We start from the raw sequence: 19,111 nt of genomic DNA on the forward strand, positions 1-19,111 counted from the left end.
TAATTTTTTCATCAGAGGTACATCCTGCGCTTCAAGCTGTCGTGGTCCTAAGCTTCTGTCGTTGAGCAAATTCCTCCATTGTCGCATGGTTAGTCAGCAGTGCAGGATCTTAATGAAGGCTTTGCGGAACTCGATGTTGAAGGTGGTGTAGATGACGGGGTTGACAGCGCTGTTCAGGTAACCCAGCCATGTGACTGCGCTGTAGAGCGACAGTGAGATGCAGCAGCTGCTGCAGTGAGCTTTCAACACGTGTGTGAGGAAAAACGGCAGCCAGCATATGATGAACACACCTGCAGATGAAAGCAGACCAAAGAACACATGAAAAACATGAAAATTTGTGGCCATCCTATGTTTTTTGTTTGATTATAAGTTTCACTCCTAGTTTACGCATTGTAACATTCGAGTCATTTAATTTAGCATCTTGCAATCACAGGCTTGCTTGACAAAAAGCTCTTAAAAATATATAATGAATAAAGTAAAATATAGGGATGTTTCTTCAACTTCAGGCACTTTTATCACTGTGGACTTCTAGAAAGTAGTTGATTTAATTTGTCCACTAACAATGTCCAACAGTGTGTGTTCATACATCACAGAAGATTTATGTCATTCAAGTCATGAAAACTAATTTCCAGCACATCTCAAATTCTGTTTTGTGTTGATGACGCCGATGGAAATAATATTGTTAATACTTCAAATAAAATGGACAAAAAGGAAACACAATGACGAAATAAAAAATGACGGCCAATAAAAACAGTGATATTTTCCTAGATTTTTTTTTGTTTTGTCTCATATTTCATGCTCTTCACTGACACTTTGGTCCACTTGGTTAATGTCATGTGTTTGTGTGTTTTTGTTCATGTTTTCATATTTTGATTTCATGTCTTTTATTTTGTAGTTTAGCTTCTCTTCCTTGTTCCTGTTCCTTGTTTGTCATGTGATTTCCCTGTTTGACAGTCATTGTTTGGTGTGGTGGAAATGATGCCTCAACTGAGGGACAGTCATTGTTTGGGGTGTGGTGGAAAGACACCTCAACTGTGGGACAGTCATTGTTTTGTGTGGTGGAAATGATGCCTCAACTGTGGGACAGTCATTGTTTTGCGTGGTGGAAATGACGCCTCAACTGTGGGACAGTCATTGTTTGGTGTGGTGGAAATGACGCCTCAACCGAGGGACAGTCATTGTTTGGTGTGGTGGAAATGACACCTAAACTGTGGGACAGTCATTGTTTGCTGTGGTGGAAATGACGCCTCAACTGTGGGACAGTCATTGTTTGGTGTGGTGGAAATGACGCCTCAACTCTGGGACAGTCATTGTTTGCTGTGGTGGAAATGACGCCTCAACTGTGGGACAGTCATTGTTTGCTGTGGTGGAAATGATGCCTCAACTGTGGGACAGTCATTGTTTGGTGTGGTGGAAATGACGCCTCAACTGTGGGACAGTCATTGTTTGGTGTGGTGGAAATGACACCTCAACTGTGGGACAGTCATTGTTTGCTGTGGTGGAAATGACGCCTCAACTGTGGGACAGTCATTGTTTGCTGTGGTGGAAATGGCACCTCAACTGTGGGACAGTCATTGTTTGCTGTGGTGGAAATGACACCTCAACTGTGGGACAGTCATTGTTTGGTGTGGTAGAAATGACGTCTCAACTGTGGGACAGTCATTGTTTGCTGTGGTGGAAATGACGCCTCAACTGTGGGACATTCATTGTTTGGTGTGGTGGAAATGACGCCTCAACTGAGGGACAGTCATTGTTTGGTGTGGTGGAAATGACGCCTAAACTGTGGGACAGTCATTGTTTGCTGTGGTGGAAATGACGCCTCAACTGTGGGACAGTCATTGTTTTGTGTGGTGGAAATGACGCCTCAACTGTGGGACAGTCATTGTTTTGTGTGGTGGAAATGATGCCTCAACTGTGGGACATTCATTGTTTGGTGTGGTGGAAATGACGCCTCAACTGTTGGACAGTCATTGTTTGGTGTGGTGGAAATGACGCCTCAACTGTGGGACAGTCATTGTTTGCTGTGGTGGAAATGACGCCTCAACTGTGGGACAGTCATTGTTTGGTGTGGTGGAAATGACGCCTCAACTGTGGGACAGTCATTGTTTGCTGTGGTGGAAATAATGCCTCAAATGTGGGACAGTCATTGTTTGCTGTGGTGGAAATAACGCCTCAACTGTGGGACAGTCATTGTTTGCTGTGGTGGAAATGACGCCTCAACTGTGGGACATTCATTGTTTGGTGTGGTGGAAATGACGCCTCAACTGAGGGACAGTCATTGTTTGGTGTGGTGGAAATGACGCCTAAACTGTGGGACAGTCATTGTTTGCTGTGGTGGAAATGACGCCTCAACTGTGGGACAGTCATTGTTTGGTGTGGTGGAAATGACGCCTCAACTGTTGGACAGTCATTGTTTGGTGTGGTGGAAATGACGCCTCAACTGTGGGACAGTCATTGTTTGCTGTGGTGGAAATGACGCCTCAACTGTGGGACAGTCATTGTTTTGTGTGGTGGAAATGACGCCTCAACTGTGGGACAGTCATTGTTTTGTGTGGTGGAAATGATGCCTCAACTGTGGGACAGTCACTGTTTGGTGTGGTGGAAATGACGCCTCAACTGTTGGACAGTCATTGTTTGGTGTGGTGGAAATGACGCCTCAACTGTGGGACAGTCATTGTTTGCTGTGGTGGAAATGACGCCTCAACTGTGGGACAGTCATTGTTTGGTGTGGTGGAAATGACGCCTCAACTGTGGGACAGTCATTGTTTGCTGTGGTGGAAATAACGCCTCAAATGTGGGACAGTCATTGTTTGCTGTGGTGGAAATAACGCCTCAAATGTGGGACAGTCATTGTTTGCTGTGGTGGAAATGACGCCTCAACTGTGGGACAGTCATTGTTTGCTGTGGTGGAAATGACGCCTCAACTGTGGGACAGTCATTGTTTGCTGTGGTGGAAATGATGTCTCAACTGTGGGACAGTCATTGTTTGCTGTGGTGGAAATGATGTCTCAACTGTGGGACAGTCATTGTTTGGTGTGATGGAAATGATGTCTCAACTGTGGGACAGTCATTGTTTGCTGTGGTGGAAATGACGCCTCAACTGTGGGACAGTCATTGTTTGCTGTGGTGGAAATGATGTCTCAACTGTGGGACAGTCATTGTTTGGTGTGGTGGAAATGATGCCTCAACTGTGGGACAGTCATTGTTGGTGTGGTGGAAATGATGCCTCAACTGTGGGACAGTCATTGTTTGGTGCGGTGGAAATGACGCCTCAACTGTGGGACAGTCATTGTTGGTGTGGTGGAAATGATGCCTCAACTGTGGGACAGTCATTGTTTGGTGTGGTGGAAATGACACCTCAACTGTTGGACAGTCATTGTTTGGTGTGGTAGTAATGATGCCTCAACTGTGGGACAGTCATTGTTTGGTGTGGTGGAAATGACTGGAAACTTTACTAAGTGCAGACATTATGCGAGCCGGTGCAGAGCCAGTTTTTCCAGCTTTTTCTGAAGTGGAAATAAGTGGAACGATTCCAAATTGGGTACCAGCACTGTTTCAGTGGAAAAGGGGAGACTGTTTCTGTTCTCACCTAAAACAATGGCCAACATCTGTGTTGCCTTCCTCTCTTTCTGCTGTGACAGTCGTCCTCTCACTCTCTCCTTCACTGTGGCTCCTTTTTCTCTTTCTGAATTCCTCTCTCTCCATCCCTGACGGCCGTGCATGCCCTCCTGCAGTGTGGCCCTGTGAGGGCCCGGGGTCGACTGCGTGGAGCAGGGGCAAGTGGGACTCGGGGCCACTGAGATTTGAGCACGTCCAGGTTGCTGTGACTGCATCTGCTGCTGCTCTCTCTCCTGACCCAGAAAACACACCGGATCTGCTTCCAGCGGATGAACCACGGCCTCTTTCACCAGCGTCTGACAGAGGGACACATGCTGATTCACACACATTCACATTTATAAGGTGATTGAAATAAGCAGAAGGACAGTATGAGTAGTAGAAATTTTTTCACCACTTTCTTGCATTGCGGAGCAGCCGTAGGAGGTTTTAGGATTAAAGTGCACAACTTGACATCCTCAGGATGAGTGCACTTATTCTGACAAACAAAAACACACACACACACAACACACACACAGAGAGAGAGAGAGAAAAAACATTGATTGCTTCATAATAGATCTTCCACAGGTTTATTTAGCATTTTGGATTTTAATCTCTGGACAGAGCCCTTCTATAGTCAAAATTAATGTTAAATGTTGAAACTTTACATTAAAGCAAAGGTAAAATTATAATAATCTTTCATTGGAAAACCCATACTGATCGTATCGATTCACTTCAGAAGACATTCACTGATCAACTGGAGTCGTATGGATTACTTTTATGCTGCTTAAATGTGACTTTTGGACCGTCAAAGTGCTGGCACCTGTTTACTTACATTATAAGGACCTGATAGAGCTCTATCTGCTTCTAAAAATCTTCATTTGTGTTCTGCTGAAGAAAGACAGTCATACACATCTGGGATGGTATCAGGGTAAGTGAATAATGAGACCATTTTCATTTTTGGGTGAACTTTCCTTTAAATAAATCATTAAATACATTACAAAATGTGTTTAGAAATGGTAACACTTTACAATAAGGTTCCATTTGTTAACATTACTTAATGCATTAGGTATCATGAACTAACATTAAACAATATATATTTTTACAGCATTTATTAATCTTTGTTTATGTTAGTTTACAAAAATACAATTGTGCATTGTTAGTTCATAGTGCATTTAGGCCGCATTAGTTTCAGCATTAGTTTGTGTCCATTTTCATTTTAGCATTATTATGGGTTGATTTTTCATGTCTTTTCCTTTTCAGGGTTACAACTATCCTCACTCAGCACCAGTCGGAATCACCTTTCAAAGTAGGACGTCTTCTTCCATAATGATCTTCTCTCACAGAATCAACATCATGTTGTGCATTTTCCAGTCGAACATACATTTCAACACCGTTAATACTGGTCCTCACACCTAAGCCAAAACTACTGTCATTAATAGCATTTACTTCGGCCAGCATTTCCCTTACATTTTCTATAGATGACTTAAAATAAAGTGATTGTGAATGTTTTGTTTGGCTTCATCTGCAAGATTGAACAAGAAATCCCATATTGCATTGAATTTAGCCATAGTTGCAGTGTGTAAAAAACGCACTTAAACTCACTAATCAGAAAGTCTAAAGAAATCGATTTTGAAAGGTGACACCGGCTGTCGTTGACTGACATGCCGATGACTGTAATCCTGAAAATGAAAAGTCAAGCAGCTTGTGCTTGAATAAAAAGTGACTGATTTTACATTTAAGCACAAGCTGCATGTCTTGTCATTTTTTTAGGGTTACCAGAGATATGACTGAAACGAAAATGGACACAAACTAGGGCTAAAATTAAATAAAAACAGGGACTAAAAATGGTTCAAGGAATGAAAACGAAAACCGAAAACAAACAGATTATTTAGCTGAATGTAACCGAAAACCGGAACTAAGTTATTTTCAATTGTTCCAGGGTGAAAACGTTATTTTTAAATGCTGGTAACCGGTTATAACCGGTTAATTTAGTTACGATAATTTTATCATGGAAATAAAGGCCAATGGGTTTATCACAGCACATTTTTGGAACTACATCACTTCCTGTCGCCCAAAAAAATGAAATGCGCTTTAATCTTGAAGGAAAGTTTTATTTGCCTGATTCTCCGTTATGAATGAAACATTCTCTGAATGAAGACCTTTTTAATAACTATGTATAATTAATACATATACATGCACGGCTGATCCTGATACAAGGAAAACACTATTAGTGGTAAAAAGTTTATTTCTCGGTTGTTTCCAAGTCTTCACTGAGTTATTGTTAGATATGACGCATTAATACAGATTTGATGCTGTCGGGTTTTGACCCAGAAGCAGATCTGTAAATAAAATTATACTTAACTGTTAATTAACTGCTTGTTATGATTTCTATGCCAATAAATCCACCACATAGGAAAAAAAAAATATTGTTTATTTTTGGTTATTTTGGTGAGGCGAGTGGCTTATTTTGGGCTTGTTTTTCCAGACCAGGTCGCTTGTTTCTCTTGTGAGATCTGGCAACGCTGCAGTTGGTATTTCACCCACCCCTTAGCACAGAGTACTGTCACTTTAAAAAGAACGTTATTAATCGAACTTTTATTCGGTTCTAACTGGTAACCATTCGGAAAGGAGGCTGCAGAACTTCTGAACCGGAATGAAAAAATACCGTTTTTTTGCTCAGAACGGACCGAAATGAAAAACATTTCATTTTTAGTCCCTGAATAAAAAGGCCATTTATTTATTTACTGATGTATTATGATTACATTTATTAAAAATGTTATGATTTATTTAAATATTTATTTAATTATTTAATTTTGAATACTTTGGTCTAGTTGAGTGGCATTCAAAATTAAAATTAAAATGCAATTCTAAGTTTCAAACAGCATTCATAATAATTCTTGAAATATTTCAGTTTTAATTGCCCAAGACAAAGTAGTGGATAATTTCTGGCGAAATTAAAATATATTTTGATGGTTTTGTTAATTGTTTTCATGTCAACAAATATAAATAAATCACGTTTTAAGAATGTTTAAGAATCATTTTACTGGAAAACAAGACAAAAATACTTGTCTTTAAAATTAAAGAGAAGAGAAACTTCACGATGGACATGAAAAATTGGTCCAACATCTGGAGAGGAATCTGCCGCAGCATTTAGTGAGGCTGGTCTTTTGCACTCTGTTGAACATCTTGCAAACACCTTAAATGTTGATGAGTTTCTTAACGTGTTTAATTCAATGTGCATTGATATCTTAGATACTGTTGAACCATGGTTAAACAGCAATACTCGTTTATTAAGGCAAGCTTGCAGGAGGGCAGAACGTAGATGGAAAAAGGATGTTACAAGTGACTTTTGAAATCTTACGGGAATCTCTAATTAAATATCAAAAAGCGGTGAAAGCTGCAAAGTCTAATTAATTTTCTGACACAATATTTAACAACTCAAACAGACCCAGGACTCTGTTTAATATCTTAAAATCTGTCATAAATCCTATACCGATCCTGATGAGTCTTCCACACTATGTGAACATCTTCTGAATTTCTTTGTGGATAAAATAGCAGTGATTAAACAGTCGATTGTGCCTTCAACAGATGATCCTTTGGATCCTCCCAGCTGTACCATGTTCTTAAATACATTTGAGCCGATCTCTATGTCCTTCTTAATGAACATAGTTGCTCAGTTGAAGCCCACCACTTCTTCTGTTGATATCGTTCCTATACACTTTTTTAAACAGATATTCGATAGTGTTAGGATGTGGCTCTTATCAGTAGTAAATAACAGTCTTTTATCTGGGTATGTTCCAGCGTACTTTTAAACATGCCTTGGTGAAACCGTGACTGAAAAACCCAAATTTGGACCCAACAGATTTATCTCATTTTAGACCAATCTCAAATCTACCTTTGAGAAAGTTGTGTTAGATCAATTGCAGAGTTTCTTGGAAATTAACAGCATTTTTGAAAAATGTCAGTCTGGTTTTAGGAAAAAAACATAGTACTGAATCGGCTCTCCTAAGGGTTTTAAATGACATCTCGCTATCTGTTGATACTGGGGATTCTGCAATTGTATTGCTATTAGATTTGAGTGCAGCGTTTGACACTGTTGACCATGGCATTCTTATGTCACACCTGGAACACTGTGTGGGTATCCGAGGAAGTGCCCTTTGTTGGTTCAAATCTTATCTTAGCGATATAACTTTCTCAGGAGGTATTGGATGTTCTGTTTCTTCTGTAGCTCCCTTTACCTTTGGTGTCCCTCAAGGCTCCATTCTTGCTCCCACCCTTTTCTTCCTTTATATGCTCCCACTAGGGTCAGTTTTAAGGAAGCATGGAGTGGCTTTCCATTTTTATGCAGATGACACCCAAATTTATCTGCCGATGAAACAAAATGACAAGAAAGGTCTAGAAATCCTGCTTGCATGTCTGGCCGATATTAGATCTTGGATGTCATCGAATTTCTTAAATTTAAATGAGAGCAAAATGGAAGTTATTGTGTTTGGGCCCACTGTGGTTAAATGGTAATGCATTTACATTTGGCAGACGCTTTTATCCAAAGTGACTTACAGTGCACTTATTACAGGGACAATCCCCCAGAGCAACCTGGAGTTAAGAACCTTGCTCAAGGACACAATGGTGATGGCTGTGGGGATTTAACCAGCAACCTTCTGATGACCAGTTATGTGCTTTAGCCCACTATGCCACCACCACTCCATTTACAATTATGCATTTGGCAGACGCTTTTATCCAAAGCGACTTACAGTGCACTTATTACAGGGACAATCCCCCAGAGCAACCTGGAGTTAAGAACCTTGCTCAAGGACACAATGGTGATGGCTGTGGGGATTTAACCAGCAACCTTCTGATGACCAGTTATGTGCTTTAGCCCACTATGCCACCACCACTCCATTTACATTTATGCATTTGGCAGACGCTTTTATCCAAAGCGACTTACAGTGCACTTATTACAGGGACAATCCCCCAGAGCAACCTGGAGTTAAGTGCCTTGCCCAAGGACAAAACGGTGGTGGTTATGGGTATCAAACCAGCAACCTTCTGATTACCAGTTATGTGCTTTAGCCCACTACGCCACCACCACTCAATAATACAAACCTTAATCTTGGCAATCTGACATCTTACATCAAACCAGCTGTCGAAAACTTGGGAGTGATTTTTGATTCTTCCCTCAAGCTTGATCAACATATTAGTTCAGTGGTTAAGTCAAGATTTTTTCATCTGAAACTTCTGGCCAAAGTTAAGTCTTTCTTATCTTTTAAAGACCTTGAGAGAGTTATCCATGTTTTCATTTTATCGCACTTGGATTATTGTAATTCTTTATATACCGAAATATCCAAGTCCTCTATCATACGACTTCAAATGCTTCCAAAATGCTGCTGCCAGACTTGGGGTGCGTAAACGTGAGCATATAAGGTCTTTAAAGTCACTAAATGGCCTGGCGCCTGTCTATCTGTCGGATCTGCTAAGCTTAATAAAGCCTATCAGATGTTTACGATCCGCTGATCAGAACATCCAGTCCTTTCCCAGATCAAGAATAAAGCTGAGAGGTGGCCTTAAGTTATGGAACAGCCTACCTCTGACTGTCAGATCTGCCACCTCCTTACATGAGTTCAGATATAAGCTAAAGTCTTACCTTTTTACCTTGGCATTTAATTCATCATAAATCGACTATGTAATTATTTCTTATTATCTTTTTATTTTTATTTCTTGTTTTTTGGTTTTTACAGCACAATAAATAAAAAGAAAAAATGTGACTATGTAATTATTATTTGTTCTATTTATTTTTTATTCTATTTGTTTTATGTTGAAACCCGGTTCTGTACAGCACAGTGGTCAACTTTTGTTGTGTTTATTTGTGCTTTATAAATAAATAAAGAAGAAAAGAAGAAGAAGAAAATAATTTTTTTGCAGTATGTGTCACAGTCTGTCTCCCTCATTTTCTTCAAGGACTCTGATTTTGAAGTTTTCCCCTGCACTACATTTCCCAGAATTCACTGCCCTAATCACTTCCATCTGTTCATCATCATCCTCACCTGCCTTCCATTCCCTCATTAGTTTTCTGTGTATAAATACCCTCTAGTTTTGCTCATCATTTGTCAGTCCTTGAGGTGTTACGTTGGGTGAGGTGTTACGTTGGGTGAGGTGTTACGTTGGGTGAGGTGTTACGTTGGGTGAGGTGTTACGTTGGGTGAGGTGTTACGTTGGGTGAGGTGTTACGTTGTGAGGTAAGATTTGTTGTTTGTTTCCACTCCAGCGATTGATCTACTCCAATGATTATGATTAAAAGTACTTACTCTTGCATCTCTTCTCTTCCTCCTCCACTCCAGACACCAACGTTACAGTATGAGTATGGTGGGCCAAATTATTTAAAATCAAATCATTAAATATTAATAGGAATAGTTCACCCAAAAGTCAAAATTGTCTCATTGAGTGGCATTCAGAATTCAATTGGGAACACCTTTTAAATTAAAATGCAATTCTAAGTTTAAGTCAACAAATGAGAAACAAAATGTATTCTACACATCAGGGAATAAACCGGCATTATTAGCCAAATTAAAGTTGTTTTTTTAATTCAAGTTTTGTTTCAAAACTTGTGTTGGACTAATGTAATTCCTCTGTGTTGAATTTCACTGATTTGCAATTAATTAATTACTAATGAAAATTACAATTCAACACCCTGTAGGGTGTGGCCAGTTCAATTGAAATACACACTCGTAGAAAGGGAAGCAATTCTTAAATTTTGTATTTTGCTGAGCTCTGCACCACAGACACAGTTGTATACTCCAGTGAACAAATGTCCCCATCAAACCTTGCGAGGTCTCTGGCTGTCTCTGCGCTCGGGGTGAAGGCCGTGTCTGCGTGAAGGTGCAGTGCGCCTGCCGCGTCTGCGCAGCACCATGCAGATCTGCACGTACACTAGCAGCGTGACAATGAAAGGAACGTAGAAGGATGCAACAGATGAGTAGACCACGAATGCAGGGTCTGCAAAACTGCAGTCTCTTCCTTCCTGACTGGCTGAAGAATCCAGAGAAAATGACAGAAATACATGGATAAATCTCACGAGTACATTGGTTGACGCAGCCGTCTTTACAGCATTACAGTCGAAGAAATATCTGAGCACTTAGGATATATTAAAATAAATAATGGGTATTTTTTCACATTAGTGCTCTATTTTGTCATCACAGTAACAATATGGGAGGAGTTGTGCTTAATTATTATAAAAATACTGTCACTATGCCAGAAATATTAATTGTTCTAAAACCAGGCTACATTTATGTGTAGGCCGACTGTAATTTCTTATTTCTTTCTTTTGATTCATGTTCTCGACAGGTTTCATATACTAAAAACTTTAAATTCTACAAACAGGTTTTACTTCAAACAGCGCTTCAAAAATAACCAAAAATGTTAATTAGTCAGTAAGGGGGGCCTGGGTAGCTCAGCGAGTATTTTATATATATATTTTTTTTCCTTTTTCTCCCAATTTGGAATGCCCAATTCCCAATGTGCTTTTAAGTCCTCGTGGTCGCATAGTGATTTGCCTCAATCCAGGTGGCGGAGGATGAATCCTAGCTGCGTCCATGTCTGAGACCATCAATCCACGCATCTTATCACGTGGCTTGAGCACGTTGCTACAGAGACATAGCACATGTGGAGGCTTCACGACATCCACTGCGGCATCCATGCTCAACTCACCACTGAGAACGAGCCACATTGTAGTGACCCACGAGGAGGCTACCCCATGTGACTCTGCCCTCCCTAGCAACCAGGCCAATTTAGTTGTTTAGGAGACCTGACTGGAGTCACTCAGCATGCCCTGGATTCGAACTAGTGAACTCCAGGGGTGGTAGCCAGCATCTTTACAACTGAGCTACCCAGGCCCCCTGCTCAGCGAGTATTGACGCTGACTACCACCCCTGAAGTCGCGAGTTCGAATCCAGGGTGTGCTGAGCGACTCCAGCCAGGTCTTCTAAGCAACCAAATTGACCCGGTTGCTAGGGAGGGTAGAGTCACATGGGGTAACCTCCTCGTGGTCGTGATTAGTAGTTCTCGCTCTCAATGGGGCGTGTGGTAAGTTGTGTGTGGATCGTGGAGAGTAGCATGAGACTCTACATGCTGTGAGTCTCCGCGGTGTCATGCACAACGAGTCACGTGATAAGATGCACGGATTGACGGTCTCAGATGTGGAGGCAACTAAGGCTGTCCTCCTCCACCCGGATTTAGGTAAGTAATCACGCCACCACGAGGACCTACTAAGTAGTGGGAATTGGGCATTCCAAATTGGGAGAAAAGGGGATAAAAAATAAATACAAAAAAACAACACTGGTTCTCCCACATTTCATAACCAAACGCATCATGCCAGTTCAAATCAACGGGTGGAGAATGAGATTTGAGCACTGCAGCGGATCCTATCAGTGAATAACAACTTTAATTTGGGTCTGTTCTTCCCACAAAGCTGTTGTGAGGCTACTTTTATTGTACATTTATTATACATTTATGGTATTTTATAGTATTTTTTTCCTTTTAGAGTTGACAGATGTGGTCACTATGAACTGTTGTTGTTGCGTGAAGATTCTTCAAAATTTTCTCAATGTGTTAGTCATACAAGATAAAAATTAAACAGCATACAGGTTTGAAAGACATGCATGAAGACAACAAAGAAGACAATTGGAGGGGGAAAAAAGTAGTCTAATTCTGGCAATGCAGATGTTTGGAATAGCTTACCACCATACTACTCGATATATGGCAGAAACTGTAAGAGTAGTATGGTAGTATGCTATTTCAAATCAAGCCTAGTTTGTTTGGTAAAGGTTTAGGTGAGCGTTTGTACCTGTGTTATTGAGACCAAACAAAAGTGGGCAGGAAATGGCAAACGAGAGGAACCAGACGACAGCGATCATCAGCGCCACTCTCCTCCTGGAGCTGTAGCGTGTGTTATACAGCAACGGCATCGCCACAGCCGTGTACCTGCATGTCAACACGCATGCATATTTAAATGAACGTGCAACACATGCTGGTGTTAATTATGTAACATGCAACAGGGGTAAACAATAACAAAAATGTTAAAAATGCAAAACCAATCACACAAGGAGTCACAGGCTATGTTCGGAACACTATACAAGATTAATCAATAATGCACACTATACACAGTATACTGCATACTATTTTTAAATAGTAAGTGAAACAACTTGCATTATTCAATGCATACAGGAAATGTGCCTACTGTGCACCATGTATACATGTTTCATAGTGCACATAATTATAGTCCATCAACATGGTCAATTGTCTGTTATGTTTGTAAATCTGCAAACGTCAATAACATTGATTATAATGAGGCGAGCAAAGACTTTTTAATTCATCTTCATCCAGAGGTAAATAAGTTCTCTTTATGTCAGGTTGTTTTGAGAAAGGCTAATGAGGTGAAGTAATAATGAACACAATTCTTAATATCTTAATGTACTGAATAAAATATCAAACTCCATGTGACGAGGAGGAGGGCCGGGTGGTGACTATGCACGCCCGGCCCCCATTCGGGGTAATCAGCCGAGGAGAGGGATAAATGCAGCTGGATCTGGTAGTTCGTGAGAGAGCCACACGCAGCTGCCGTGTGTGTTAATGTTTGTGTCTTTTTAAGTTTTCATTCAACATTATTTTGACTGTTCAGCCGGTTCCCGCCTCCTCCTTGCCCATTTTAACCTTGATACATTGGTGCCAAAACCCGGGAAGAGGAGGAATGCGCTGTCGTGGAGTCCTCGCCACTGCCGTCTGCCCAAAAGAGTAGCCATGGCTGTCCGTTGGGGGATGGAGGAGTAACGGCCGCCATCCACAGGGGGAGGAGGGGCTCGCTGCCGGCCGCCTGGAGCATTGGAGCCGCTGCCATGGGCGGAGGGGCTCGCTACTGGCTGCCAGAACGCAGAGGGGCGTTCCATCCGTCAGGGGTCAGAGAACTCACTCTGGTCTGCCTGGGGAGGAGTGGCTGTCATCTGCCAGAGGGTGGAGGAGTGGTCAAAGACCAGGCGATGGCGTGTCTGGGAACTGGCGAGCAATTTTTTTTCTCTCTGTCCTCTCTCTCTCTCACTGTCGCCTTGCCCTTTCCCTCTCCTATTTTTTCCCCTCCCCTAGTCCCCATCCCCAGCTCTAGAGAAGTGGGGAAAAGCGTACCAGCAGGCGCAGCCCCCCCCCCCCACCCCCAGAAAGGAGGAAAGGGGGGATGTATGTCATGCCGGGGATTCCCCGGCCTGAGGCAAAGGAAGGAGGAGTGTGACGAGGAGGAGGGCAGGGCCGGGCCGTGACTATGCATGCCCGGCCCCCAATCGAGCTAATCAGCCGAGGAGAGGGATAAGTGCAGCCGGATGTGGCAGTTCGGGAGAGAGAGAGCCACACGCAGCTGCTGTGTGTGTTAATGTTTGTGTCTTTTCAAGTTTTCATTAAACATTATTTTGACTGTTCAGCCAGTTCCCGCCTCCTCCTTGCCCATTTTAACCTTGTTACACTCCATTTTAAAGAGAGAAATCATAATATTTCGCTCTTTTTACTAGAGGTAGATGATATATCGGTTTTACCGATTAATCGGTGCCAATAATTGCTTTCTTCTCTTTAACAACATACAGAAATCTTGAGATGCGATTTTCAAAATACTTTTTACTTGACACAGCATCCTAAAAATGCAGTGTTTATGATGCTGAATACCAGTGAAATGCTCCAAACACGTCCATCTGGTGCACATGTACATAGAGCGACAAATCAAAATAGCGCAGATGGAACGCAAAAATGCATACTGTGAGAAATGGACACATCGATGAACTCTTTACAAAACAGATTTCTCTCAACTGTAGGCTTGTTCAATGATATCAGAATAAAAAATTTGTGTAATCAATGCTTTATTCATCTGCCACAATAATGCAATATATTTCAAACTGAATTTCAATCTGTATTATATATTTATTATATTTACAGATATTGTATTTATAAACATTTGAATTATTATGCATTATTTATATGAATTATCTTTATTTGGGGGCCTTTCTCAGCAAATAATGATTACATGCGTTTAATTGCGATTAATTGCAATTAATTCGATTAATTAATCGGCATGTGATGTAATTAATTTGATTAAAAATTTTAATCGATTGACAGCCGTAATCAGTAGCGGTTCTAGCTAGGGGTGGGGGGTGATTGTATGGCACCTTGAAACCCGCTTCAACACGCCCCCAAAGTTGATGATGGGGGGGGTCTGTGTGGGTGCCTCGTGCCACCCCCCTGGGCAACTGCCCATGTCACCCATGCCTAAATCCGCCACTGGCCCTAATACAAAAACCTTAATCTGGTGAATATATAGGCTATAAAAAGCTTATTTGGTAAATAGTGACATATAGAGCATTGTTACGGGGCCATGTCTCCATTTCAAAATAAGAGTCCCGAAATAAGCGCATACATTATGCTTCTGAATATTATTGGGATTTTCGTTTTACAGTAAACTGCATCTGGGATTTTTAACTCTTGTAGCCTCTATGTCTGTGCCCGTCATAGTGAGGAAAGACTAAGAAAGTTTTTTAACGTTCTATAAATTCATTATTAAAATTATCGGCCGATTAATCGGTTATTGGCCTTTTCCACCACGTTAGATATCAGTATCTGCAAAATCCACTATTGGCCAACTTCTAATTCTTACATAGAAAACTGTCAATTTATGAGGTGTTTCTACATATATCTTTTTCTCTAATATGAAAACATGTTTTCTTATGAATCTTGTTTTAATTGCTACATTTTCAGGGTCCTTAAATATGTCCTTAAAACCACTTTCCATCTTGTTAATCATTTGTTATATGACTTTAACTATCAAAAGACATTTTAGTCTTTTAGCAGACTGAATTGCCCTCCAGATAAATAAATAAATAAATACAAAATCTATATTTTTGTGGAAACTCATTTAAAATACTTTCATTTAGAATTACTGCAATTTGTCAAAAGCCAAACTGCTTTTGGAGATGAATAAAAATGTCATTTCCATTCAGAAGAGAAATGAATGGGTTGAAACAGCAAAAATGCATTCAATAAGGAAAATCTTTGGATTTTAAAGCGAGACTCCATGAGTCAGATTTACTTCCTTTTAAACTCTCAAGAAATAAAGGCTTTACATCTGGATAATAACATGATGTTGAGAAATGAACCGCTCTTATCTCTAACAGTCATAAGTTATTCATGTAGCTCTACGTTACTGCATGCTTGCAATTTTCCCACACAGTTCCAGTTCTGGTTTTAATGAGGAGCAGCGTTTGCTAAAACTCCCCACAGGTGGAAAATAGTGCCTGTAAAACACGGTAGGATTTATAATTCATAATCTCCTCGAGTCTGCTTTTCCATCGCTGGCATGTAATTGCCTTGAGTGGATTTAAGCCAGAGATAAATTCAGGTCAAGCAAAGCGCCAAACAAGGCTGAGGCGCAACAGATTAGGAAATTGCTAAAATGGTAATTAGAGCAATTCTTATTCTCAGGACACGGCTGTGGAAATAAACAGCACTGAGATGAAAATGGGATGCGAGTTAGGGTTAGGGTTATGTACAGGAGGAGGCACAGAACTGTCACCTGTCGATGCTGATGGCACATAAGTTGAGGATGCTGGCGGTACACATCATAACGTCGAGGGTGAGCAGGATGTCACAGTGGATTCTACTGAACCTCCATTCGCCCACAACCTAACAGAAACACATCAATTAAAACAGCTGCTGCTTTCAGTTACATCAATATTAGACATTTGACTATCAGCATAAAGTCTGCTCCACTTTGCATCTCATTCTGGCCAAGAATCATCCACAGGAAAAAAACTCCTGATTGACACAGAAAAGCAGCCAGTCACAATTCATTTTGTTTTTACGTGCAATTTTGGGGCGGGTTTTTCTAAAATAGTTGATACTATAATAATCGAGACAAACAGAAGCTGTTAGTGTATCCGATCTTACAACAAGACAACAACCAAATATGCATAACACAAAATACAGTTTGTAGTCTTAAAACCCAGAAAAGAATTTGCCTTTTTGAGACGTTCTTCCACCGAAAATGCTTAATAAGCAGACAACATAGGGGTCCTGGGTATCTCAGCGAGTATTGACGCTGACTATCACACCTGGAGTCGTGAGTTTGAATCCAGGGTGTGCTGAGTGAATCCAGCCAGGTCTCCTAAGCAACCAAATTGGCCCGGTTGCTAGGGTGGGTAGAGTCACATGGGGTAACCTCCTCGTGGTCGCTATAATGTGGTTCTCGCTCTCGGTGGGGCGTGTGGTGAGATGTGCGTGGATGCCGCGGAGAATAGCGTGAAGCCTCCATATGCGCTATATCTCCGCGGTAACTCACTCAACAAGCCACGTGATAAGATGCGAGGATTGACGGTCTCAGACGTGGAGGCAACTGAGATTCGTCCTCCGCCACCCGGATTGAGGCGAGTCACTACGCCACCACGAGGACTTAGAGTGCATTGGGAATTGGGCATTCCAAACGGGGGAGAAAATAAAAAAAACTAAATAAAATAAATAAGCAGACAACGTGTGTGGTCATGTAAATGCATTAAACAGCATTCCTTTATCCGCGTTTACATGAGATTTGAAATTATTGCTCAATGCGCTCAACATGTGTGCACATTGGATAAACGGGTAACAACCCCGGTTAAGGCGTTTACATGTAATGCAAAATCAGCGTAATGAAAAAAAAAACAACTGTAGCCGTGTCGATCGATTTATTCTTACGGTGTTTTTAACCTAACACCGATAAAAGAAACTGCGTTTATTGCGTCTACATGACCACATGCGTTGTCGGCTTATTAAGCATAATCGGTGTAAGAACATGCATGTAAACACGCTGTAGACTTTTGCCCATTATGCTGATTTCTTGTTGCATGTAAACACCTTAACCTGCGTTCTCACTGGCTTATCCAATGTGTGCACGTGTTGTGCACATGCATCTTCATGTTTGACATCAAAAGCAGAAAATAACACAATTATTTCAAATCTCATGTAATCTCGGATTTCTTGCTTTATCGGATCTTAATTTGTTACTCGAAGCATCTTACAGTCTCACAAGCATTTGCATAAATTGACACATTTTGTCCTATAACTATTGCCCCTAGATTTACACTATATCATATATAAAATTATAAGTGTGGGGTAAAAGGCCACCTTGCCACATAAAAAAAAAAAAAAAAAAGATTCTGTTATTATTATTTTTTTTTCACAGAAATTATTTTGCCACATCAATATTCAATAAAAAGTAATGTTTTTATTTTTTCTTTCAATTTTGATACACTTTGCAAACGGAGAAACGCAAACATTTTCCTTAAGGAAAGCCCTAATTGTTCCCTACTTGAAGAGACTTTGAAGTATTGTTATACAGTATAATATAAATTACAGTCATCAAACGTGAATTTTAAACCCGCTGTGTTTCTAAAAATGTAAGTTACTAACAATTTTCTAAAAAGGACTACAACCACTATAAGAACATGTATTTATGTGCTTGATATTCAGTGGAAATTGCAGAGGAAATTCAAGCCGAATTAGCCTCTCAGGTTGGCCTACAATTGATGCCATGACTTAACATTTCTATAACAGCGTGTCATTGTCTGCACTTGATGGACATTCTGATGCAGCACCTCAAGTTTGATTGGAAATTGACGTCTACTGACCTCCAGGTAAACACCCCAGGGCATCACCAGTGTGGCCAACAGCAGGTCCGACACGGCCAGAGACACAATGAGGTAATTGGTGGTGGTCTGAAGAGCTTTCTCTCGTGACACGGCCACGCACACCAGCACGTTACCAAACACTACGCAAAAGATCAGCAGCACCAACAACACGGCGTAGAAGTTATACGGCGGAGACGAGGGAGCAGAAGACATGGAGCAGTTTGACTGTGGGAGAACTGGAGACAGGGAAGATGAGAGGGCGGAGTATGTGATGAAGGACAGAGATGATGATGTCTGGGTCACGCTGGGGCTGGTGTCTTCGGTCACATTGAGAAGAGGCATCATGAAGCTCCTCTGGGCACACGGACCTGAAAAGACAAAACACTTATTTGTATCACTTGAATAGTTAAAGGAATATTCCGGGTTTAATGCAAGTTAAGATCAATTGACAGCATTTGTGTCAGCATTTTGACTCGTCCCTCCTTTTCTTTAATAAAAGCACAAACGTGTGTTCCAGTGAGACACTTACAATGGAAGTCAATGGGGTCAATAATCTGTAAACATTAAAATACTCACTGTTTCAAAAGTATAGACACAAGACATAAACAATATATGTGTTAACATGATTTTACTGTCATAAAATCACTTACTAAACACATCTGTGGAAAGTTATAGACAATTTTACAACTTCGTTGCCATGACGATGGCAACTGCAAACGACATGAGGGTGAGTAAATAATGAGAGAATTTTCATTTTTGGGTGAGTTATTCCCTTACCATCACAGTATGTCATACTCATTATATTTCAGATCTTTCAATAATGTTATTGATGTTAC

General features: G+C 40.9%; 1 protein-coding gene across 1 annotated transcript; it reads right to left on the reverse strand.

The window, feature by feature from the left end:
- Positions 1-93: 93 nt before the first annotated feature.
- Positions 94-18,617, reverse strand: drd2l (dopamine receptor D2 like). The gene is made up of 8 exons (XM_051719358.1): positions 18,276-18,617; positions 16,190-16,299; positions 12,434-12,570; positions 10,415-10,620; positions 4,010-4,093; positions 3,713-3,914; positions 3,590-3,679; positions 94-290 (listed from the first exon to the last, which is right to left on the reverse strand). Exons 1-8 carry the CDS (start codon positions 18,615-18,617, stop codon positions 94-96), a joined length of 1,368 nt encoding a protein of 455 aa, XP_051575318.1.
- Positions 18,618-19,111: the final 494 nt, after the last annotated feature.

This window comes from Myxocyprinus asiaticus, chromosome 15 (genome assembly GCF_019703515.2).
Source record: "Myxocyprinus asiaticus isolate MX2 ecotype Aquarium Trade chromosome 15, UBuf_Myxa_2, whole genome shotgun sequence".
NCBI classification, from domain to species: Eukaryota; Metazoa; Chordata; class Actinopteri; order Cypriniformes; family Catostomidae; genus Myxocyprinus; species Myxocyprinus asiaticus.

What these genes read in the sequence shown, in the direction of transcription:
- drd2l (XM_051719358.1), bottom strand. Translation starts at nt 18,617, where the DNA reads ATGCCTCTTCTCAATGTGACCGAAGACACCAGCCCCAGCGTGACCCAG. An exon ending in TGTGCCATCAGCATCGACAG is followed by an intron (nt 12,571 to 16,189) that starts GTGACAGTTCTG and finishes GTTGACATGCAG; the next exon opens with GTACACGGCTGTGGCGATGC. An exon ending in GATGTTGGCCATTGTTTTAG is followed by an intron (nt 291 to 3,589) that starts GTGAGAACAGAA and finishes TTTCATCTGCAG; the next exon opens with GTGTGTTCATCATATGCTGG.